At 46.7% G+C, this 24,949-nt stretch overlaps 1 protein-coding gene across 5 annotated transcripts in view; it reads right to left on the reverse strand.

The window, feature by feature from the left end:
- Positions 1-3,735: 3,735 nt before the first annotated feature.
- GDPD5 (glycerophosphodiester phosphodiesterase domain containing 5) overlaps positions 3,736-24,949 on the reverse strand; it is a 160,914-nt gene continuing 139,700 nt past the window's right edge. For all 5 annotated transcript variants that reach the window (XM_035560465.2, XM_035560469.2, XM_035560467.2 and 2 more), the window contains 8 exons: positions 23,638-23,720; positions 20,563-20,713; positions 18,913-19,131; positions 17,222-17,379; positions 15,159-15,306; positions 12,153-12,235; positions 5,460-5,572; positions 3,736-4,148 (listed from right to left, as the gene is read on the reverse strand). In XM_035560465.2, the coding sequence (XP_035416358.1) occupies positions 4,033-4,148; positions 5,460-5,572; positions 12,153-12,235; positions 15,159-15,306; positions 17,222-17,379; positions 18,913-19,131; positions 20,563-20,713; positions 23,638-23,720 (1,071 nt within the window). In that variant the 3' untranslated portion in view covers positions 3,736-4,032. The remainder of the gene's footprint in view (positions 4,149-5,459; positions 5,573-12,152; positions 12,236-15,158; positions 15,307-17,221; positions 17,380-18,912; positions 19,132-20,562; positions 20,714-23,637; positions 23,721-24,949) is intronic.

Consider the following 24,949-nt stretch of genomic DNA (forward strand, 5'->3'; position numbering starts at 1 on the left):
AAGAAAGAAGAAAGAAGAAAGAAAGAAGAAAGAAGAAAGAAGAAAGAAGAAAGAAGAAAGAAGAAAGAAGAAAGAAGAAAGAAGACCCTCTGCCACTGCAGCCCCATGCCACTGCAGCTGCTCACATCACAGCTGGGCTTTTTGTACCCAGTTTGAACCTCACAAACTCTGAGCCTCTGCATCACATGAAGGTTTTCACAGAGATAGAAGAGGTCCTTCTGAGGGCAGATATCTGTGTAGACCTAGGGCATGGTCACAAGGGCATCACCTCCCAGACCCCAGGACTACAGCTCTACCAGCAAACGTGAAGTGCTGGAACGGTTCCCAGATGCTCTCAGAACTATCCCAGCTGTACCACTAAGCTCTTACAAATGAGGGCAGTTTTAGGAAGAAAGAGTTAAATAGCACAATGTTGGCTGTCCCAAGCCATTTGGGCTTAGAGCCAGCGACCAATCCTCAGCTCTTTTGTTTGAATAACAGAGTACACGACTCTCATTTTTCTTCCTCCAGCGTTTCAGTATCTCTCCGCAGGGTACAGCAGCGACAGCCCCCCATTTTGGATTATTCAATAATGTGGATATCAGGAGCCCACCTGATATATATACCCTGGCTTATGCCCTGTCCCCTGGGGCTAGTTCCTTTTTAACACTCAAATGGTATTCCCCGAGCCAGTCAAATCCTTGACACAGTACTGCCTACCCATCACCAACCAATGAGATAGTGTTGTATTTACTTTAATCCCTTTCATCTATCCTTTAAATGCAGCTATTCATGGCCTGGAGAAAACAGCTGCTTAACAAAGAACAATCCCAGGCTGGCCCAGACGAGATCCCCTCCTAACCCAAAGCACCCTCCGCCGTTTGCAGCTGGGAGCAGATCCGGGGGTTAGGAATAAGAAGTAGAGCAAGCACAAAGCAAGCCTTTCCCTTAACATACGCATTTAGCAAACAACTGCTCAGGGACTTCTCAAGCTGGATCTTGCATCCGGACTGCTGTGTTTAAGAAGTGCTAATGGATGTACGAGCCATTTACTCCTCTTTGAACGTGCTCTTGGTTTTTGGCCTTCACAGCACCCTGGGGCGATGACTTGCATAAAGTTTGTTAGAAATAAATTGCTTCCCGTTTGTTTGGCTGAAAACTGCGGCCAGATCTCTTATATGGGCGCATCATTGTCCCCATGCAGCCACAAGCATCAAGCAGTTATTCCAGCTATCATTCAAGTTTCAGGCCTGCAGAGTCACTTCTTCTCCACTTGCCTGCTTATCAGCTGCCTGTCTTATAAAATCTGGATAGAAGAGAGGATAGCAGCACAACTGATCTCAAGAAGGATGGGTCTCCAACTCTCACCCTGCTCAGACCACAAGGTTCCCCCCCGCCAGGCATGAAAATGCAGAACTACCAAGAAGATCAATGCAAGAAGAGCAAGGCACCACCATTTTGCAGAACACACGACAGCACCACAGACTGGCAGGGGAATACTGACAGTTTATTTCACAGAGGATCACAGAGTTCATTTTGGTCTAGCTCTATTTTCATCAAAAAAGTATCATCTTAAAAAAAAAAAAAAAGTAGCAAATCTTCAGGACGATAACGGTAACAGTCAGTGCATCACGCATAAGGTTCGGGTCTCATCATAAAAAAAATGAATTGTGGAAACAACTACTCTTTGCTGGATTGCTTTTTAACACTTCCAAGCTTTTTAAGCACTTCACCTTTCAATAAAGTCATCTCCAAGGATAAAAACAGAACATGCAGGTGATTATCGACAGGTGCCGAGATTTAACATCTCTCACTTGGCAATGACAATCCACTGGGAATGTTTCAATACAACAACCGCATTAAAGGGATAAGCAACGTTGTTCTCAAAAGCCTTCAAATCCACCAAAATTTGCAATTCTGGAGGAAAAAAAAATACTATGTTTCACAGACTCGAGAGAGTACCATATAGAAGAAGAGTATTTGGGGAAGGTAAGAGGGCGCATGGACCAGGGGCTTGTTCCACCTACACTCATAAGAAAAACAGGGTAGATGCAAATAAATTAAACTCAATTTGTGACGCTTTAGTAGGCATCTCCTAAGCAGCACAATTCAGATTTTACTTGCGTTATAGGGGTATTTTCTTATGTTACTTTGACATGCCTTCTTTTCTTTTCTACAGCTAAGATTGCCACTTTCATCCCCAATTCTTATGCACCGAACCCAAAACTTTGGTGCTTCAGAACACTACTTCAGGAAACTAATAAAAAAGAGCAATTCAGTACTGCCAGAACAAGAACAAGCTGCTCGAAGCTGTTTATTGGGGCTTGTTTCCGGCTTTTCCGTTGGCTTTAGGTGTCGAACGTGATGCACATCAGCATCCCCAAACCTCCCTTCTTTTCTGCAAGGGGACTTCTCCCAGCAGCTCAAGGGCTTTGCAGCCTGGCTCAGCCAGAGCCCAAAGACTGAGCTTTGGCTCCCATCCCCTCCACGGGAAACGACTTTCATGGTCCTGGCATTTTCAGGGCTTCAAAGGAAGCTCGTGCTCAATGGGATTTCCCACTTTGCACGTTGTGTCGACCGAGATCCAGCGAGGAAGGGAGCGACCCAGCAGCAGAAGGCTGCGGGGACGGAGCCAAGCCCCATTCACATCGCCGGCAGCCTTCGGGCTGGCTTCAGCTGCCTTGGGAACCAGCTCCGTGCGAACAGCAGTGACCCAAAACCAGGCTCCTCTAGCAAGCTGAGCCTGCCCTTGGGCTGGCTGCAGGCTGTTTCAGGGAGAGGATGAAATGTAACTGCCATCTACTTGGTTTCTGAGCTTTTATATTTTTAAATCTCTCATCTAGGATTTTGGTTTAAAGCCTTTTGTATTGGAAACACGCTGCTGAGAGCTCTCGCTGTTGTGAGCTTTTCAGCATCTGCTGCAAAAAAAATGCCACTCCTTTGGAGGACACCAACATGCAGCTTTCGAAGCAAGGAGAAAAAGTCTCCTTGCAGGAATAAATTACTCTCCTGGGCTGCTTTGTCTTCCGGACTATTTACAACTCCATGCACGGGCATCTGCTTGGCGCAGAGGGGCTGACACTGCACCACCGCCCCTTCTTCCTGCACGGCGAAGCAAGGAGCAACTGCAGACACCACTTGGAGTGGCAGGCACTTTAGCCAAACGTGAGCAGAGATGGTGCCCGTGGCGTTGCTTTTTGCAAGCCATCTGGGCTGCCAACAGAGCCCAATTCATGAAGAAGATAGAAAGAACAAGGACAAAATCAAAACATTGCTGCCAGCAGAGGCCAAGCTTCAGCTACCACACAGGGTTTGCCTTCAGACTACAGCAGAACATCTCAAGAAGGCCATTCTTCGTGAACATCCAGGTTTGGGGAACGGGAACAGGACAGGGAGAAGGTGCCCAAGTGACTGAGCCAGTGTAACTCCTTCCCTGGCTCTGAGCTTCAGCAGGGAAGAGCAGTCTCCTCTCCCAGGAAAGCTTCTCTCCTCCAAACAGTTAAATTAGAGCTAAAACTTCATTGCCCAGGAAGGGGGAGAGGGAGGGGAACAAACAAAAAAAAAAAAAACAAAAAAAAAAAACAAGGAAAACAGAACAAAAGTGACATTTCACAAGAACTTCACAACATACGGTTTATACAATTCAGCTACACCGTCGCTGCACCGAGGGAAGGAATGGAGCAGGGTGGGGAGAGCTGTCCCAGCACCCCCCCCGGGACTGAGGCTGTCACACCAAAATTCAAATAACTTCAGCCATAAGGGTAGAGGATTTAATTACCATGGTATTTCCACTCATGCCCTGGAAAAATTACACAAAAAAAGACAAAATTCAGATTTTTTTTGTTGTTTTTTTACATATTTACAAAAAAAAAAAGCCCCCCAACCTCACAACCAGGGAGGTGGAGCAGCCACTGATGGTGGAACGGGAAGGGGTGAGCTGCCCAGCCAGCAGTTCCTTCAAAGGCTCCCGTCCCATGGCAAGCAGGAGAGCACGGCTCTCGTTGCCGGAGCGAACGCGGGGTTGGCCACACGTGGGCTTGGGCTGGAAGCCCCTCAGTTCATCCGCAGCTTGGTGTCCCGATGATCCGTGGGGGTGACCATCTCGTTGGCGTAGCCGTTCTCGGAGCAGAGGGACAGCTCGTCCGTGGTCTCCACGCCGCTGTTGATCTCTGGGGAGGGTAAAGAAGGGGAGGGCATCGTCACAGGGGCGCAAAGACCCAGGAGAAACCTTGTGGATGAGGGAACAGGCATCGAGCTGCCAGCACGTGAGGTCTGTCTGATCCTACAGGGATTTCATCCCTGGCTTTAGTGACACTGCCACCATTTTAAACCAGTTGTGAACAGGATCTGCCTCCAAACTGGAGCTCACCTCTAAATTTCAGACCCTGAGTGTCCTGTCACTATCAGAGACAAAACTGGACCACCCCATACATATAATGTTATGCCACAGACTGAATTACTTGCCTTCGGAGACAAGGATGCAAGATACCTGAACTTAATCCCTACCCCAGTTACTCTTCTAGAACTGGGGATACTCCAGTAGTCACTGGTTTCACTGGGAAAACCGTGCACCCACCAATGTTCTAATAGGTAAACACCAACCCTGTGCAAAACCGTTTGTTTCAGAGGCACAAATCCTTAACATACATCCCCTGCCTCACAGGGTGGTTTGTGTCGAAGACATTTTATGTCTAGAAAACAGTGGGAAGGGTTAATTTTGCTATACCAACTGCTTTCTCACTCTGGTTTCCCCGGATTTATTCCCCATTTTGACTGTTTCTAGAGGGCAGAATCAGGCTTGCCTTGCCCACAATAAGCTCTTTGAAGCAAGAGTTATCTCTTTGGCTGTGTGTATGTGTCCAGGACAATAAACCCTCATCCCTGCTGAAGGTCTCTAGCCCCTGATACGAGGAAAGAAAACCAACAACAGAGCTCCAGGGGAGATTTACATTCACATCCCTTCAAATGTGAGCTCTCCAGCTTCACGTGCCAACTTTAATCTTTTAAAGCTAAATGTTTCTTTCTTCGTACACATTTCTGAGATCTTTGTTGGAGGCTGGATCATTGAGAGGAAGCCAGCACATACTAACACAGAAAGGCTGGGAGGATGACAAGGATCCAGGTCTAGCTCAAACTCGTCACTATTATCTGCAGCAACTCACAGCACTATTTTCATTTACAGTTTTGACACTGTTGGCAATTAAGAGAGGAGATGTGAGACAGCTTAAGACAGCTGCATAGCACAGATTGAGAAGTTAAATGCAGGATTTATGAGTAAATCAGTGGTCAGGCCTGGACCATTTTGGGATGGGTGAGCCAGGACCACATCCCACAAGTGGTACAGTGCAGCTGGGGCGGTCCAGCTGCCCCATCCCAGCTGTGGGAGATGACACCCATATAGAAAACCATCTCTCCTCCAACAGTAGGGTGGCAGCTGTAGGACGGAGCAAATAGCTTCGACTGACCAGCCCCATTCATACCCGAGAAGATCAGCTTCTCCTTCATGATCTTGACATCCCGGCTGGACCGGCGGACGGCAGCACTGAGCATGATCTGCTCCGGGTTGTAGGTCCTGATGCTTCCTAAACGCCACCTGCAAGAGAAGAAAGGGTTATCAGGGGCTGGAGTCCTCAGCCCCAAGAGCGTCCTCCAAGCAAGTGGCCACCAACACCGGGGAGACCAAGTCCCAGAGACCCTCACGCCTTCCTGCCCTGGTGCCTACACAACCCCACATGATAGGAGGATGTTTGGAGATGAGTGTGTTATCTCAAGGAGGGTACAGACATAAAAAATGGTCATCTCTAACCGCTTTGAGCATCCTAATTCCATTAATTTCACCAGCTACCCAACTGCCCTGTAGAGGTGAACTATTTTGATTCTTAGGGTTAGAAACAGAGAACAGAGACCAAGCCAAGTAAAGAAACCAGAAGCTTTTCTTCACTACATGGCACACTCATGCTTGTAGGAGAAGAGAGCTCAAAGGCAAATAAAGGTCTCAAGCCTGAGACATGCAAAGACATCACCACGAGATGCTCTGAAGGGAACTCAAAGCAGTCTCAGCACGGGTAACTGTCACATACGATGCCCCTGATCATAATTTCTCCCAGAGCACTTGCCTCCCCAAATGCCAGGTCTTTGCTTACATGCTTCTATCCAAAATGCAGACTTTTTTAAAACAAAACTTCACCATATGAATACGATGAGGCTGATGGGAACCTGGCTCCCCATTAAAGTCAGCCAGGCTTTTATTCTAATTACTGAATGCATATAAATAAACTGACTGATGTTAGTAGTAAGCCATAGCAGCAAGGCCAAGTCATAGGATTTTCCTTTTAAAGCTCCTTTTCATCCTGGGAGCTTCCCTGGATCACAGAACCTCAGCTGCAGAGCTGCTGGCGTTAAGAGAGAAAGGCAGGCTATTGCAAATAGGGGAAAAGCAGGGCTTGGTGGGCTTTCGTGGCCCCAAACCCACCAACTCTTCCTATCTCCTGCCCACAGAGGAGGGCTTTCAGTTATTCCCATTCCCCCTGCCAGAGCCAGGGACGTAACAAGCTATTTGATGGAAAAACAGCAGAGACTTACAGTGGTTTATGGGGTTTCTGATCTTCTGGCACCATCTAGTGGCTTACCCACACAGGAGAAGGTGATTTTTCTGGTTTGGGGTGCTGGCTGCCTTCTCTTAAATGCCTAACACCCTCCCCATCCCAGGGGCAGAAAACCTGAGGAGCAGCCCCCAAATCTCCAGCCTGGGCCCACAGCATCAGCCTGACAAAGCAACACCCACAGATGAGGTTCTGCAGCTCTTCCAAACCTAGCTGGTGCTGATTCCACCTGGTTTCCATCCTTTTCCCAAATCCCAGCAGGTAAGACAACACTGTCGGGCTATAACTGAGGTACAGATGAAGGTGGCTGCTCTGCTACAGAGAGGAGATGGGATGGCAACACTGCACCATGCACAGGCCCATGGACAGAAGCAACACAGAAGCAGCATGAAGTGGAGAAGACGTTAAAGCATTAAAAAAAAAATAAATTCTTTGTCATCTAAGCTGGGCTGCTCTAACTTGGAAGATGATCATTTCTGCCCTTAGTTTCCCATGTAGGCAGCTCCTAAGATCAGTACCTGCACAGGATCGCACAGGATAAGACATTCCATAATCAAACCAAAACGGATTGCTGCCAAGTCTCTGTGCCCACAACAGCCCAACAATGAAAATCCTGATACGTTGCATAGCCAAGAGGCACAGCAACCTCTTGTCCCCAGGTCCTAAACATCCCATGGAGGGCATGGGCCATTTTGGGGCCCAGACAGCCCAGCCTCAAAGGGGTGCAGGAACCAAGGGCTTTTCTGAAACCTCTTGCCAGGAGGAATAGCTACTGCTCTCTGCTCCCCATCTCACGTGGTGGCTGTGGTCAGACCCAGGCCAGCAAAAGGTGCACGAGGGGCCTGTGACTCTCGCAGGAGTGCACTGCTCTGCTTCAACGAGCTAGGAGAGGGTTTCAAATGAAGTTCTCCAGCTATATAACCTCAAGGCTTTGTCAACAAATCTTCCGTCCCCTCTTAGCCCCAAACAGGATATCCCAACTCAGGCTCTCCAACAGCTCTTGCACCACTTCTCTGAGCAACGTCTTTGCAACCTGAGCTGGAACAGATGGACCCCAGGCATCCTCCAAGTTCTCGCTCCCAAAATCTGAGGGCCTTTTACTGGGCTAGTAGAGGCTGACAGCAGATCCAGCCAGGACTTCCTGGGCATCCAGGAGAGAATTTCAGTGCTAGGTAAGAGGAGCAGCTCACAGCTGGGATGCGTTTTCAAATGGGACCCACCCAAGGTGCAACACCAAAACCAGCCCAAATTTGCAAGGCTCATGCAATTACTCTTTTAGCTTCTGCATGGGGCTGCTGGCAGCTACAACAGTAAGCCAAGCTTTCAGTAGCCACCCCCATTTTTAAACACCCTCTTAGCAGAGAAGCCATCAGCATTTAACCGCGGTGCAACTCCAGCTACACCATATGAAACACTTGCTGCTCTGCTCAGTAGATTTGGGATGCCAGAAAGCTCGTTTAATAGAAAATAACACCTCTCCTACCCCCTTGGACTCTGTTGTGATTGGCCACAGTTAGGACAGCAGTGTGCAAAAAGGCCAGCCCACAGAGGGGCTCGTTGTGCCAGCCAGACTGCAGGGAGGTCTTGTTCTGGGAGGCTGGCAACAAAGCAGACCAGATGGACACGGGGTGGGAACAGACTGAAAAATACTGGGACAACAACACAGAGACAGCATACACAGTGTTAGGGCCACCACCAGGGCCGTTCGGTTGGAGGAGAAATGGCAGGGAAAGGAGATGGGAAAGGGCAGACTGGGAGGAAAACAGAGTTGATTGGTACCAAGGTGGTAAGATGGAAGCGAGCAAAGAGCCAAGCCAGCCACAACCACACATCCCCGTCCTGCTACAGCTCTTCTCTAAAGCCTGCCCCACTCCTCCATGCCTCTCTCCTCTCCCTACCCCTGTGAAAAAAGCAATGGGGAGGTGGCAGGAGGCAAACACCCAACCTCACTGCACTGCTGGAGGGCTCAGCCTGGCCCCGCAACCAGTCCCGTCTTGGGGAGGTGATGCGAGGATGCAACGCCGCAAGTCCAAGGTACCTCAAGGAGCAGGCAATGCTTCCAGGTGGCTGACCCCAAATCCCAAGGCAGTGGGTGGGCAGGGAAAGAGGGGAGGGCTAAGCACACCTAGGGAGTAGCCAGCCCTCAGAAATACAACCCCATGGCACAAAGCGGAAGGAGTGGAGAAGGAAGGTAACGCGTGAAGAGTTTGGTCCGAGGACAGACGTGGTAAAGGCTTTACTGCAGAAAGGTGGCAGCACTTCCCTCCAATGGGATAAAAAGTACAGGGGAGAAAACAGCCAATGCAAGGAGAAATCTGGCTGTCCAATTTATGGCACTTCAACATCCCAGGCTCATCCCATTCCTGGCTGCTGCACAATTTTCATTTTCATACTGTATTTCTTCCAGTTTCGTAGTGGTGTAACTGGGAAGAGACTCAAGCTCCAATGAGTACAGCAATTGTTGAGCCAAATCTTGTCAGATATTAGCCCTATTAATTCATTTCCAGGGCAGTAGAAGTGATACTTTATATGTTTTACTTTTTCCTCTATAGAATTGGCCAACTTAGAAGAGGTTTGTCTTAAAAACCTCTGGTAAATACAGGAAGGAGGGAGATATTTTGCAGTGAGATAATTTCCATGGCGAAAGCATTATCTCCACTGGGAATTTCCCAATTTCAACACACTGCAGGAGTTCAGAATCAGGGTTGTTTTAAAAGGCAGTGACCTGGGTCACTGCAACAAAAGGTCAGATTGCCTTCAAAACATCCACCAACTTCAGCATCAGGCTCCCGTGGTGCTCATGGCTACGGACCATGCAAAGTTCAGACCCTCGTGGTCCCCCTCTGAAGCCAGATGTTTGAAAGCATCCCAAAAAAGCTGCGTCCTGCACTGTCCTTCTGCAGTGAAGCCATAGCAGAGAGGGAGAAAGAAAGAGAGAAAGGAAGGTTGAATGAAAAAGAGAAAGAGGAAGAAAGCACCAGAATTACCTGATCATGTGATAGCTGTGAGATGCCAGAATGCAGCAGAGAGAAAGAGGAGGAACATGCACAACAGTCAGAGCAGTAAGAAAATAAACAAGGCAAAGAGGCAAAAAAGATCGGTTATAAGTCATCACGCTCGGTATTTCCCCCTCTGGAGAGGCTGCCAGGATCCGGTCACCAGAGCTGAAGCAGAAGAGCAGGAGCAACCCCTACCCGCGGCTACGGAGGAGAGAGAAGCCATGCGGAGGAGAGACGACGAGCACATCGAAGCGGTGCCTCTGTTCCCACCCACCCCCTCGTCCTTGCGTGAAGGAAGTGGCTCCGTTTTGCCCCCCAAAAAAGGGCTTCAGAAAACCAAACCAAACCACACCATGACACATTGAAGGCCAAACGTCAAGCCCTGCTTCTTGGAGCTGAGCCACGTCAGCAGGTAGCTGGGCAATTCTGCTGCAGCTTAGTATTGAGATATCCTCCGTGCTGCTACCCATTTGTCTGCGTGGTGGTGAAACCGTGAACAGCAGGGAGATGGGGCTCTCCTAGATGGGATGCACAAAGCAGGAGCTCTCAAAAGAGCAAATCTTGCTGTAGAAAAAGCAATTTCTGGAACTAGAGTTTCTCCCTCATTCTGCTGACTTGGGGTTGGGTTGTCCCAAGGCAGAGATCCAACAGAAGACATTTGACACTCGCCATCCTAATCCTTCCATCCCTTACCCTGCTTCCTCTCACCCTACTCCTTCAAACCACCTCCAAGCTGGGAGGAGTTCAATTTGTGAAGAGAGGAAGAGTCCAGATATTGCAGTGTCCATATAGCTGGGACTTCTGCTCTCCAAGCATGCATCGTTTCACTCCGCTCTGGGACCTGCAGCTTACATTCAGCAGTATGACTCTGTAATTTCTTCAGCTGTGGCCTTCTGAGTCTGATTCAGAAAGCCTGATAAAACCAGCTTTGGAAGATGATGCAAAAGACTTCAAGTATCTTATTGCCTTGGCCTTTAAATTCTGCTCTTGAGAGAGGTCAGTCCCTGCCTCCAGACTCCTCGCTGTCTTTCTGTAACTGGCAGAGAAATACAGGGCCTGAAGAGTAGGGAAATCTCTCATTAAACCAGCTGATGAATCTGAAGGGGTAGAGCAAGCTTCCAGACAACACAGCCACAATGCCCTTCTGATGGAAAGGTTTAATTGGCCACAATTCGAATCACCAGACTTCTTAGCAAAATTATAAACACATTGGCAAATCTCATTTGGGTCATTGGTTTCATTAAGTGTTGGTAAATCTAATCTAAGAGGACAGTTTTGTATCTGTTTCTCATTCTATCTTCCTGTGCTGGAATCGGTGACTAGTCTGGGACCGTGCAAGTCACGAATTTAGAGGGACAATTATCACCAGAGCCGACATATGGCCTGAAGTCAAACCCATAGCAGGTGCTGGCAGGAGCAATAGCCTGCTGTAGCATGGTAAAATTACCCAGGTAATTATCTGCCCTGGGGAGGGAAAGGGATTGCTGCAGGCAGATGATCTGGGACGATGCGACAGCAAAATCACCAGCTCATGAGGCTGAAGGAAATGAAATTGCTACTCCTGACACAAAGGCATTTCAGAGATCAAGAAGGAAGGAAAGCGTAAGCCCCTTGATGTCTCTAGGACAGTAGTTTGTGCATGCTAAAGCAGATGAGATTATAAAGCCGAGGGAAGAGAGGGGTGCAATTTCAAAATGACACATTTTCCCAGGAGAAGGCTGCTGTTGTCGCCGGAGGGAGTGCATCTCCCCTCCTGAGCTCACGCTTTCCCAGAGAGGGTTATTACACTGTCATCACTGACAGCGAAAATGCCTCCTAGGAGAAAAGGCACATCACCGGGAGGACACCATGGTTTCCTCCCTTATAATCAAGAGGAGGGTAGTTTGGCCAGCTCTGCCATTAGCAAGTTGATTTATCTCCCTACTGACTTATCAGTGTCTTAGCTAGCCCTGCTCCTGGGCTTTGTGCTCTGAAAACATTTTGTTTTCTATGACCTGCACTGACTAGAGGCTTCTGCCATGCACTCATTGCTCCCCATTTTGTTTGGAAAAATGGGGAAATTTTCTCAAAGCACCAAGCTAAGCAACTGACTTGATCTGTTAAGTCATAACAGCTTTGCATCACTTAATGCATTGCTTTAAAATGTTTCCAATTTCTTCATCAAATGGAAACCAAATAAATTAAGAAAATCTAAAAAAACCCACATTATAAAAACTGTGGAATCTCATAATATTCTCTTTTTTCTTTAAAGCATTTAAATCCATTTCCCCAAAAACATTTACGGTTTCTCTACCACACACATTTATGAGAGGAGCGAGGAGTCTGTCACTGCTATTGTGAGATGTCTCACTCTTCTTAAAAACAGTGACTTCATCCAATTCAATGTCATCGCAGAAGTGGAATGACTTATTGTTTGCACTCTTTGTAGGAAGTTTCAATAAACATTTTTCCTGCATTTGCAATCCAAGTGCCTGAGGAGCACTGTAGCCCTCTCTTCCATCTCCACCCCACGCTCTCAATGAAAACACACTCCATAAATACACAAGAGATGAGCCATAACAATGCTACTTACTTCTGGAATATAAAAACTCCTACAATTATGATAAATGAAATGAGATCAGAAGTGATCCAGATTAGGCGGTACTCGTCTGGAGGCTGGAAGACAAAAAACAGGAGCAGATCTGAAAGTTTTGCATAATCACATGGAGACCACACGTTGCTAAAGTTACCACCAGGGCAGAAAGAAAAGCGTTGAGATGAAGGAGTCACGCATAAATCACAAAGTTTATGGCATTTCTAATGTTAGCCTATCCCCCAAAGTGACGTTATCAGGAAGAACCGCAAACAGGAACAATTTTAATCTCTGCCTCTTTTCATGTGCTGATGTTTTCTCAGAGCTTTGTGGGCTGGAGTTGAGTTTCCTATCTCAGCTGTACCCCTAGGTGGGGTAAGAGGCTTTTTGGAAACACAAGCCTGTGGGAAAACAAAAATATACACATTGCCCATGAGATTCAGGGTCCATTCTGAGTGCTAATGTCAGCTGTTTAGCACAGTCCCTGTACTACCAGCATACACTTCTCAGTTTCTGTCCTTTAGGGCACAGGGAGCAATGGCTCCATTTTCTTTTTTTCCCACTAAGCCACCACCAACAGCCAACAAAATTCTGCCTTGCCAGTCTAAGCCTGGACAACGCGGCCCCAACCAGGATGCTGATTTCTTACCAGACGGATCCATCACAACCATCATTAGTGCATACAAGTAATATTTCATCAGAGGAATAAAATACATAATACAAAAAGAGGAGCTCATGCAACAGTAGGGTGACATGGGCAACACCAGTTGGGAGCCATCAGTTCTGCTGCCTCCTTCTCCCAGCAGAGAACAACTTGATTTGTGGTCACTACCTCTGTGTGTGTCTCACGTAACCCTGGGAAAATGTACTACAGAGCTAGCAGGGCAATGCTTTAATTAGCCAATGCCTCTGATAGAGATTTAATCCTTGTGTTACCCAGCTTAATTACAGAAAGGTGACATTTGGCATGGTGTAGACATTGCACGAAGATCTGTCTAATGTTACATTTGCTGCATCTGTTAAAACAACAGATGCAAAATTGATATTTCACATTTTCTTGGCAGAAGAATGCCATTATAATTGTTTTGAAGGAAAACTCAAGAGTCGTATAGGTTAGAAGAAAACCTACACATCTAAATTTTTAATTTATCCAAGCGACAGCATTGCATGACTGACGACACAAATAGCAGGTTCTTTTGCGGGTCAAAGGTTGGATGATATATCCCAAGCCATGTGTAGACTTGACTTTCTGGGCAAACTCTAGCACCCTATGTTGATGATTTAAAAAATAAAAAAAAATCTGCAATACCTGTGAAGTCCTGCAGAAGGCTCACAGCTAACAGGGTTTGGTACCAAAACAAGGTTTTATGAGCAGAGAAACTGGAATTTCGATGTGGTCAAAAAGAGGAAAGTGGTGTGTTTTTTTTTTTAATTTACTTACTTTTATTATTTAAAGTCACGCACTCAAGACACGCTCTCAGCTCTTCAGAGAAGGGAGCATAGGCCAGCAAACATCTATCATGCAGAGACAACTGATTGTGCTGCCTCATCCACACTAAAATCTGCTCAGGAATTTTCTGTGTCACCCACAATTGCCAATTTTGGGGCAGGGCTCTTCCTTTGGGGTCGATATATTCAATTTTTTTAAATAATCTTTACTCAGCTTAAGTCCTATTCCTGAAACCCTCCCATTTGCAACCCTTCAAAATCGTCATCAATTCAATGTAACCAACCAGAGGGCAGCTCAAATCTGAGGGAGAATCCCAAAAAAGCAGGGAGTGCCACCCTACTGGGCACCCACTTTAAGAACATCAAGCTGGGGTCTGAATCCCAGGCTCGAGCCTTTCAAACCCCTCCTCTACAGCATGTCAGATGATACAGGGGTATGCGCTCACAGCAGAGGGCTCACTTGGAAATCCAGCAGATGGAAGAGCCCTTTGAGGAGGGCTCCAGCTACCAGCTGCGTTTCATCACTGACAATGAGGCTTTTGCAGCAAAAAGCTGCCAGTGATGTGCTCACAGCTCCTGCCAGCTGTAGCAGAGGACAGATGTTTGCCGCAGCAGAATTCAGACAATGATAACCTCTTCTGCCAACAGCCTTAGACTGGTGACCATTTTCAATTTTCCAGCGAACACCAGTGTGAATTTGCGTAGTCAGACACAAGCAGTGGGTTAAACTAAGGCCAAGGATGTTGTGCACAGATGTTCAGAGTCTTAAGGTCCTACCTCCCACTAAAGATGTGGATAACTCACTAAAGCCTGTTAACTTCTCCTTGTGCCATCTTACCTCCCTTTTCCCAAGGGATCTGCCAGAACAGCAGGCAAAACAGCTGCCTCCTGTCCTACCCCCATCAGGATCTGTTATCAAAAAGAAAGAGCCCCATCGCATGCATGTATGCCTCCATAGCTAAGCTCTTGCTTTGGGAATGTTTTGATGCAGCTATTTTCCCTCTGCTCCAGCACAAATATTTCTGTTTAGTTCAGACACCCAAAGTGCTGGCAGAGATTTCAGAGGGTTTGCTGGCTACGTGAGGGATAAGGTCTCTGGGTGCCTAGTCTGGCAATAGCCAGAGGTAAACCTGTCCACGTCTGGTATTAAAAGCAGTGAAAAACCTAGTTCTGCAGCTTGCCTAAAACACATAGTCACGTTTGCTGCTTCTTCTGCAACTCTAGCAGCAGGTCTGGAAAGGTGTTTTTCCATTGGAGGAAAATGGAAAAGTTGGATGGATTAAACAGGACATGTGTTGTGCTCTCCAAGGACCCCAAACCCTGCAAGGGGAGAAGCAAGGCCACCTGAAGGAAGGGTTTGTGCAAGAGGTGCTTTAATCCTTTCCCATTACAGGGTTCAGGAATACAGAGGGTGAAAAACCTCACCAGCACGTTGAACCCAACCAAACCTTCTTGGAGAAACCCCCCAGCTGTATGGATGACATGTTTAATGGCCACCCCTCCACGGTGCCCCCTCCCTCCAGAGGCTCCCAGCACCTTCCTGGCCTTCGTGCTTACCATCAGCCAGATGGGAAAAGGCACCTTGCGAAGGACGTGGGAGCTGTCGGAGGTGACCGACTGGACACCAGTGCACCACAGGATGGAGTACAGCCAGGGCTCGTTCACAGTGTAGAGATTCACACTCAGGTTCGCCATGGTGTAGTCCCTGCCAGAAGACAGATGGGGCAAGGGCTGAGTCTTGCGAGCATCAGACCCTCAGCTCAAAGAGGAGAGTTCCCACATCAGCTGCTCTGCTGAAATCCAGATTTATTGGGTTTGAATTGCATGAAATAGGTTTTTAATAGGGCACAGTCGCCTCATAAGCAACCCAAGGGCATTGCAGTCGAGTGGTTTGAACTTGAAAGCTTTCTTATCCTCTGCCCAAGGCCACAGACACTATCTGCCCAAGGCCACAGCCCGTTTCAGACACATCCTCGTGAAAGATGGATACACCATGTTTCTCTAACCACCACCTCATCATGTTGATGTACAATTAACATCTGGCTCAGATGCCTGTCACGCTTCGTAGGCAATCTACTTAATTAAAAACTGACTGGGTTTGCAACATCAATTCCTACAGCTCCTATGCCCTTGTTTTGGGGACAGTTACGAGGTTACAGCTTCCAGTCTCCAGAGGTCATTTTGTGTAAGAGGTTAAAAACTTAAAGCTGGGGCACAGGAGCTGTCAGCAGTGAAACAAGAGCTAATATCGGATTCCTTCTACCCCTGAAATTTGCATAAATTGTTATGTTTCTTTATCCACAAAGCAGAAACATCACTAGTCTCCCTGGCATAGAGAGCACAGAGATTAACTTTTACAATTTAATAACTACCAAAGCACTTTGAGGAGGAAAGCAGCTGTACAGGATGTGGACAAAGCAAAGCTCGTGTGCTCTGAAAGGCTAGGGAAGTCTCAAGTGTGGTCACAGTGACGTTGAGTTGAGAGGACTGTTCTACACCAGGGCTTTTTGAACCTACTCAGCTTGCACTGCAGGACTGCAGCGGTGTCTGACCAGGCACCACAAAGCTTTTAGGGTTCCAGAAACACTCAGGTGGCAGGTCTGATTTTGGAGACATCAGAGGCAGGATTGATGAGAGATTGGGATTTATGAGGTGGGAAAGATGAGAGTTGGCATATGGTCCTCTCCATGAAAAGGAGCGAACAAGTTGGGGAAAAGAGGCAGGAATTAACCTGAAGGTAAAACACAGACTTGATTTTAAGGTCAAACAGACCAAGTGCTGGCAGTCACAGAAAGATTACACTAAATAGGTCCACTCTCAAAGAGCTGCAGGCTCAATTCTTCCTCCCTACTCCCAGCACCTAACATATAATAAGACAACTCCTTTAAAAATACTTTTTTCTTCTGAAAATGCTTCATTTTTCAAATATTTCTTTGTGAAATAAATTCAAACTCAAAAAAAAAAAGAAGAAAAAAAAAAGCTCTACTAGAGACAACCTACCCTTTCCTTGGAAAAGGACCAAGCCACGAGCTAAAATTACATGCCTCAGATACATACTCAAGAAGAAGGCTGCACATTCTGTACCGGTCTCATTAAAGAAGAGAATTGACCAGTCTAAATAGGTGACAAAAGACAATAACAAATCAGGTGAATTCTCTGCAAAAAGAAGTTTCTAAAAGCAAGTTTAGACTTTGGGCTAATCAAAAATTCTGTCATAGCAGCTCTGGAGCAGATTCACAGAAGCAAAGGGCAGCTACTAATGAGGATGAAAATGAAGTGAACACCTTCACTTTTCCCCAGGGATGACAGTGGAATAAGAATCAGACTGTTCATGTATTTGTATTTCAGAAAGGATCATTGTGCACTTGATCATCATGAGTCAGCTGTGCGATCCTGGGAACAGACTGGTTTGTGGTTAATGGGTACGGACAAGCTTGCACAGCTCAAGTTTTTAACAGCAAGTCCATCTGAAACGATACCTGTATGCAGACAAGACCTGGAATTACCAAGAAAGATGCTGCGGGGCCAGGGATGCATGCAGGGCATGATGTTAGAAAGGAGCTGTGGACACCCATTGTGGAGCAAATGGGCCGTCACCACATCCAAATGGAGGACCGTACCTGACATCCTCATTCGTGACCTTGGTGTAGCGCAGGTTGAGCCTCACGATGCCTTTCTCTCTCATGCGTTCTGCGTCCAGCTTGAGGCCAGAAGTCTGCTGGAATCCCGGAGCAATCTGTCTGACCAGCTGCCGCTCCGCGTCCGGCAGCCACATCACCTGCAGAGGCAGCGAGACAGAGGGTGGCTATCACAAAGACAAGAGGAACACCAGGCAGGGATGCTGACAGACAGTTTACACCAAGTCTGAAGCAAAACCACAAGAGACTTTGCTTTATTTGTCATATAAATTGTTTAGAAGACACCTACAGCCTCCCACATCTCTATATAAATGAATTTCAGGACAGTTGGCAAGCCCAGAGGACTGGAACACGTACATCTTTAGAGGTGAAAAGGGTTGAGATACAAAGAGATCAAGCCAAGGGCTCATGAGCTTAAGTATGGTGTATCCCTAAAAACCTGCCTCCCCTTTTTAGTATAGATGATAAAACTTAAAACACAAGACAGGATGCACAGGAGAAGCCTCCCACGATCCCACGTTTGAGACGACTTTCATTCACCCTCGTTTATCAGGGCTACATCTATTCCAACCCCAACCCAGAGCACAATGTCAAGGGGATGCTGGAGCCATGACGGGCAGTTCTATGGCTTGTGCCATGCAGAGGCTGGGCCCAACCAGATGATCTCAGGAGCATCACTGGGCATTGCATTAACCATGCTTAATAACTCATCAGCACTCGTTTACTAAAGCATCAGACCAGCATGAGAATTCAGTTCAATAAGGAACCATCAAACTTGGGTGAGAAATATGACTTCAACACCCCACATTTATGTTTTGACTGTTTTTCCCTTCATCCCTTTGTGCAATATCCAAGGGGAAGACAGTGTGGTCCTCCTCTCAACCTAGCAAAGTTGGCAGAGGCTTGTTGAAAACACTGCCACTGTGACCAGAGTTAATTGGAAATTATGAGGCAGTGTCAGCTACTAAAAAACAGATAGAAATTAAAAAGTAGCTCCAGTCCCTGCTGAACCCATCGTTGTACAAGATGGTACTGAACTTGTCTGTGCATGCGGGTGCACCTAACTGGCAAACTGAAATACCCAAGCCACCTCCCTCACCAGCCTCACGACACAGCTCTCAAGCAGTCCGTGTTAAAGGAAGAGCACAGGACAGGTGAAAGGACCAGATTTCCTTCCCAGGCAGGGCAAGGAAAGAAATTTGCTGAGGGATACTCAGGGCCAGGTCCCTTCTGACACATGGGAAGTTGGATTTTCCCTCCAGAAGAGGTCATTGCAGCAGGGGGAGCTCCTGGCTGAAGTTCTACACCTCATGGCCTCAGGATCCCCACGTGGCTGGTGGTGGCGGGCAGCTGCAGGGCCCCTGAGCCTCTGTCTCAATACTTTCCTGCCATCACAGGGAAAACTAGTTTATTTACATCCAGCAGGAACTTCCCCGGTTTAATCTACGACCACCACCTCCCATTCTCCAGACATAGAGCTCAGGGAGGAGCTTGGGTCCAACTTCTCAACATCCGTCTTGATGGTTCTGGAGAGCTGAAGCCCCAGCATGGCTTCGTGGCACCAAGTAGTATTACAAACCAAGTGTCCAAATGGATCAAACAAGGCACTCAAGGCTGCAGGGAACCCATAATGAGTGAAATTTTGGAACCATCACCAGCCCCGCAGAACTCACAGCCTGTTGCCGAATTCCTGATGCCAGGATGGTTTTCAGGGTGATGTTGATGTAAGTGCTGTAGTAGGGATGAGCCGGTGGCAGGTCCCGAAAGTTCAGGATGAGTGACGTGTTATCCTTGATCACCTCCAGCATATCTGCCAGCTTGCAGACTGACTGGTTGGCAGCTTCCAAGTAGTCAGACCTTGAGAGAGACCCAGCCGTCCAGAAAGGGTCGTTCTGAAAACAAAACACATCCCAGCGTTACCACCACGAAGCACAGACTCTCCAACTGCAGGTGAAGCTTCTTTTCTATCCCACCATGGCTACAGCAGGGGATGCTGACAGCTATACTCAATGTCCATCCTGCTGGAGCATGTCTCTGTGCCTCAGTTTCCCCACTGATGGGGAAGTTATAGATTCTTACTGAAAGCAAGGCACGTCACCCCACTTCCAGGAGAAGAGTAGAGCTTTAGGGCAAGGAGTAAGCTTGTATTTTCTCACACTGTGTGTTCAAAGATCCTTCAGAACCCAAAAATACAAAGGAGCACCTTTTTTTAAATAACTAAGAGGATCAGAGAGGAGCTATGGGATGTTGGAGAAGATGGATCCTCCTGATGTATGGACATTCAGGAATGATTATGGCTCAAAGGACACCCCTGAAAGCAGCTTTCCAGCTGCTGTCTTGGTCCTTCTCATGTGGCAAGAGGCATTTTCACAGCATTGCCACTCCAGCAAGCTTCTGTGAAACAGCACATGCAGCTGTAATACACGGACACCCCCCTCGCATCTTCAGACCAGCAGTGATGCTACTATGGCTGAGGCTGCCACTGAGCAAGCACTCAGGGCGCTTCAAGCAGACACATGAAACCAGTATCTGAGCTCGTATCACTGCAGCGAGCCTTGTCTGAACTTGCAGAAGCGTGCCAGAGTGCTGCAGCCCTCCTTCCAGACCACAGTAAATGCTCTCCAAGAAGGTTACAGCTGCAGGCTAGAGAAAGAAATCCCACCTGCAAACTGGCTGCACACCAAAAAATGGATCAGCCCATCCCACAGCAATTTCTTCTTTGAGGCTTTGAAAGCTGAACGTGCTTTGTTTTGTTCCCCGCCCCCCCAAGAACAACTGTCTCCAAAATTAAATTAAGGAAAAAGGAATGGTATAGCATGTTCTCTTCTGTTTTCCTTATAATCAGATTCCCCCTTTGCAGGGGGATCTTTATCTTCTGTGTGGTATCAACCAATCATTAAGTTCCCTCCTTCCAAGTGGTGGGAGAGGCACAGAAAGATGATGTAGTTTCTCCTCAGCCCCCAAAAGGCTATGAATGCAAAGGGTGGGATGCCAGGCGCTGTGGCTTGCAACACGAACAAGCAGACCAACATCTTAGAATTGACTGCACAAACACCACAGAGGCCTGTTAATATATATATATTTAAATCCACCAAGTGAAAAGATTCCTTGATTTGATAGGGTCAGATTACCTACCAAGGTGCTCCAAACAGCAAAGAAAATGGCAACGTTAATTTAGTAGAGGACTAAAATAAATGGAGGCTTTGTCTAGCTGCACTTCAGACCACTCCATCAAGGAGCTATCTTCATCTCAAAGTGTGTTTAGGCATGTGCTTCATCCCACAGCTATGGCTTCAGGACCCCCTCTCCATGCCCATACCCACCTGTAGGAACCATTCCCCAGCATTGAGCTTTTCCAGGTCAGTCCAGTTGAACATGGAGGCGAGCTCATAGGCCCTCTCGGGAAACACTTCCTCCACGTTCGTTGTTCTCCTGAGTGTCTTGTCGTGCATCAGAAATGGCACTCCATCGTAGCTGCACAGACAGACAGAGGGCCCGTTACAGGCGGAGATGAACAACCCTTAAACCACCCTAGAAAAACACCCATCCCCACTCCAGCTTCTCCCACAGCTTGGAGGACAACATCAAAATCATCGTGAAGATCTCGACCAGCTTAACACATCCCCAGCAGCCTCAATTCAATTAATTCAGTTTAATTCAATTGCTGGCATAACCCTATCCATCCCATCCTTCTGACTCAAAAACGTCTAGAGTGCCAAACTCATGTAGCTTGAACAAGAGCAGCCACCCTGAATGCTCACAGCAACCAAAAATGCCTGCAATTTTTGTAGCTCCAAAAACTGTCAGAGGTTTCCCATACCCTGTACCCACACATGCACAAGCTATTCTCAAATTGTTAATAGTAGATGATGAGTAAGGCTCTCAGACCACATAGGAACTTAATGTCCATGGGCTTTCAGCAAGATTCAAGGGCCCCAAGCTACCAAAATTGCTCTGAAATAACCTTTTCCAATTTGAAATTGGTTTCAGGAAACAGCCATGCTCACATGAGTAGCTAAGTTCAAGCATCTTGAAGAAAGCCCACCTCTGAGAAGACTCTAACTAGCCAAATGCTATTTTAAGCCACCTAGATAAGAGCAGCTCCGGGAAACCTAAAATGCTCTTCAGTCTCTTTTTCAGACCAGTTTTCTGTGGCTGGATCAGTGGTGACACCACCCAGAGCAATGAAGGTTTGTATCAAGGGCTGGGGGACAGCTGTCTGCACTCAGAAGTCAAGATATCCGACTGGCCGTGCAGGGTTTTACAACGTTTTCCAAAGCAAGAATCCCATCTTCGTATTAGGAAAATAAAGTCTGGAGAGGAGATGGAGTTAAACAAAACCCATATGAACTAAGGGACAAGCACTCCCCCAGAGCTGCAGGGAGAACAAAAAAAGATTTTGGATGATGGAGCAAGTGCTGCCTCAGCTTTCCCATTGCCTGCAGAAGTCCCTTGTCACAAAGGTCACTTGCATCTCATTTGCTATTTCTAGTGTGCATTATGCCAACTGCTTCCCTCCCCCTCTCCACTCAAAGCAACGTGCTGACACGGCACCACCACGCTCAGCAGCACACCATGCTGCTGCAATCAGAACAGTTTTTGGTATTTACAGCTAAAAAAAAGATGCTAAGCAACTGCAGAATTAAGGGCATGGAGCGTTTAAGGGAGACGGGAGCTCAAGTCTCAATGTCTTGCAGCAGAGCATCATCAGATAGGGCTAAGCCTTAACCACAGCATGGAAATCTGATGGGGCACTTAACATTCACTCCCTCCTCTCTCTAATCCTTCCACTTACGGAGTTACTCAGTGCCATGCAGGGCTCACCACAAAGTATTAACAGGCACTGGTTTGAAAAAATAATTGAGAGAAACCAGAGCTTTGTAAGAGAGAGAGGAGGAGGTGGAAGATGGGAGGCTATCAAGCCACAGGCACAAGAAGCATCTTTCAAAGTGATAAGGACAGCAGTGGGGGCAGTGCTGCAAACCCTTCCCAAAATTGCTGCCAGCTATATTGACAGCTCTGCTTTTGGTCTGAAGGTCACTGAAGTCCTCTTTGTATAAAGCAGCTTGGGTCTCCTAATGGGCCTCATATAATTGAGCCTTGAAGGGCATCATTTAAGCTGTGGGACACCTGGGATGCTCCTCTGGGATGTCTGATGGGTGGCAACATGGGAAGCTCTTGGAGCTTTTCAAGCTCTCCTCCTTCCAGAGTCCAACCTTCTTCTTGGCCAGGGCTAAGGGAAGCAACCTATTCAGCCACCAGATGAAATAAGTGCTCATTTGTGATTCTGGATAGCCAAGCTGTTCTTCCTTCACAACTGTTAACAAAGGAATTTTTGAAGGAACAACTTTATTGTAAACATCCCAGTTTATCCCTCCACAATGACATTCCACTCCCCAGGGGAAAGAAATTCCTTTAGTTTTCACATCGTTTGCTCTCAAGCAATTATGGAAAGTAAGAAAGCACCATGACGATTAGGGTCCAGAAGCCCATCTTCCACCAGACAAAAAGACCTTTCCATCAACACCAACCTCCAAAGAAGTCAAAAAAAAATCAGCTTGGTGTTTTCCTTGTATTTATAACTGGAACTAAGACAAACTGAGGGATCACCAAGATAAGGCATCACAGTTCCCTTCATGCCACTTCTACCCTCTTGCACATTTATGTAAAATATACAAAAAACAGTTCAGGAAAAGGAGTAATAATACTAGACAATGATCACACTCCTGGCACAAAGCACAGTTCTTGAAATAATTCTCTTTAAATGATGTCTAAATTAGCCTTGTCAATTCAGCTCAACATCTGCCTGCAGGGAAAGACTTTGACAGGCACAGTATGACCAGGTTTCTCCTTCCCCCAGCACTGGTGTCATGTGAAGGAGGGCAGGAGGAGAAGGATTTTACTCCTGGGCTGCTAAATTCCTGTGACAGTTTTGCAAGGCTGGTAAAACCCTCCTGAAGACCGGCAACACGAGGAAGTGAGTTTGGGATGGCTTCGCTCTCTGCACCTGCCCCAGTAGAAGTCACATTTAAGCAGTTGTGCCTCTTCCCAAGGCCATCTGCCTTCAAGATGGGCTAGAAACCAGGAGCCGTGTTTCACTGCAATAAGGCAAATTCTAGGATAAACAACAGCCTTCAGGCAAATTAAGATCAGTGCCCGGACAAAGGAATCCAGGTTCCCCCACCTGGGTATCTTCACCTTTAACCATCAGCCCAGTGGAACAATTTGTGGTGTCCATGCAGTGTAAGTGGAGACAGCTGGGAGTTATCAGATACATTCACCATTCAATGGGAGAGAGCAGTAACATCCAGACAGGCAGCAGATAAAAGAGACCCAATAGCACAGTTTGGGCTGTCCACAAAGCGTCTATGCTCAGAGCAAGCAACACTGGGGCTTACCTCAGTACAACATCAGCTTGGACTCCATACGTCTTCTGCTCCACTGCCTTCTGGAAGGACATCAGGGTGTTTTCTGGTGCCAACTGGGACAGAAAGAGCAACGAGAGATTAGCAGTAAGTAGGCATGTTTACAAAGCAGCATCAGCAAGGGTGCTTGGAAGAAGGCATAGAAAAATTAGGGAGCCAAAACAACTTTGTTTCACAGACTACATGCTGGCCAGTTATGCTGGAGTACCAGCGTCCCCCAGACAGAACTGAAGCCTGAAGATGATCCCACTGATGGTTCTTCACACACAGGATGGAGTTCAGTGAAGAGTTATCATTGCCTGCAATGCCAGTAACCCAGTGAGCCCAAGGTCTGTCGCAAAATTAGGATATGAGACATTTGCTGACCAGTGTGGTCCCCAAAATGGCTTGTTGAGGACCCACAAAGTGATTATTAACCTGATGCTAATTCTCTATACACAAATAGAGCTACCTAAAATAGCTTAATAATTCTTCGTTCTCCTATTTTTCTATGCAAACAGTGATTACAATGCCTTCAGAGAAAGAAATAAGTCCACAAACCATGGTATCATCTATACCATGGAGAACAACTAGACCACAGGTTCTGTAGCACACATTTTATTTCCACTTCTACCCAGTCAATAAAGTAATCTATTGCTAAGACTAAATATCAGTTGATCTCTCCTAACAAATGTTCCAGTAAGTTTTTATCAACAATAAAAAAAAAAATAATCTTAAGCCTGGAAAATGTGTCCTTCTTAGCTATCACAGACAAGGACACAACTTTTCATTCAAATTCCTTCCTTTCGAATGAAGCAGATGACAGCAGAATTAGGATCTGTTAAAAAGAATAAAGTATTTATCTTCATACTGTGTTTTTCTACAAAAACATTTTTGGGCATAGCTAGCCCCAAAATGTCCATAAACCAACAAGAGGCAGACCAGAAAAAAATAGACTACTACAACGAAAAACCTGACAGGCTGCACTGAAACGTGCACATCACGCACATCAAAATAGCTCTATTTTGAAAAATCATTTTCTTATTTTCCAATTTTCCAATTTTGCTTTCAGGTTTAGAGCACCTGTAACATCCTATTTTTCCCCACTCATCCCTGCCACCATCAGGATCAGTAAATTTCCATCGAGACGATGAGCATTCACAATTTGTGTTTTTCAACAGTTCCTGAGGGATTGGAAAAGAGGAATAATTTTATAAACAAAGACCTAAACGCACCATGCAAATAACATGCACAATAAACTTATATTTAAACTTATATATAACATATATAGATCTTATATATAAAC

This window comes from Cygnus atratus, chromosome 1 (genome assembly GCF_013377495.2).
Source record: "Cygnus atratus isolate AKBS03 ecotype Queensland, Australia chromosome 1, CAtr_DNAZoo_HiC_assembly, whole genome shotgun sequence".
NCBI classification, from domain to species: domain Eukaryota; kingdom Metazoa; phylum Chordata; class Aves; order Anseriformes; family Anatidae; genus Cygnus; species Cygnus atratus.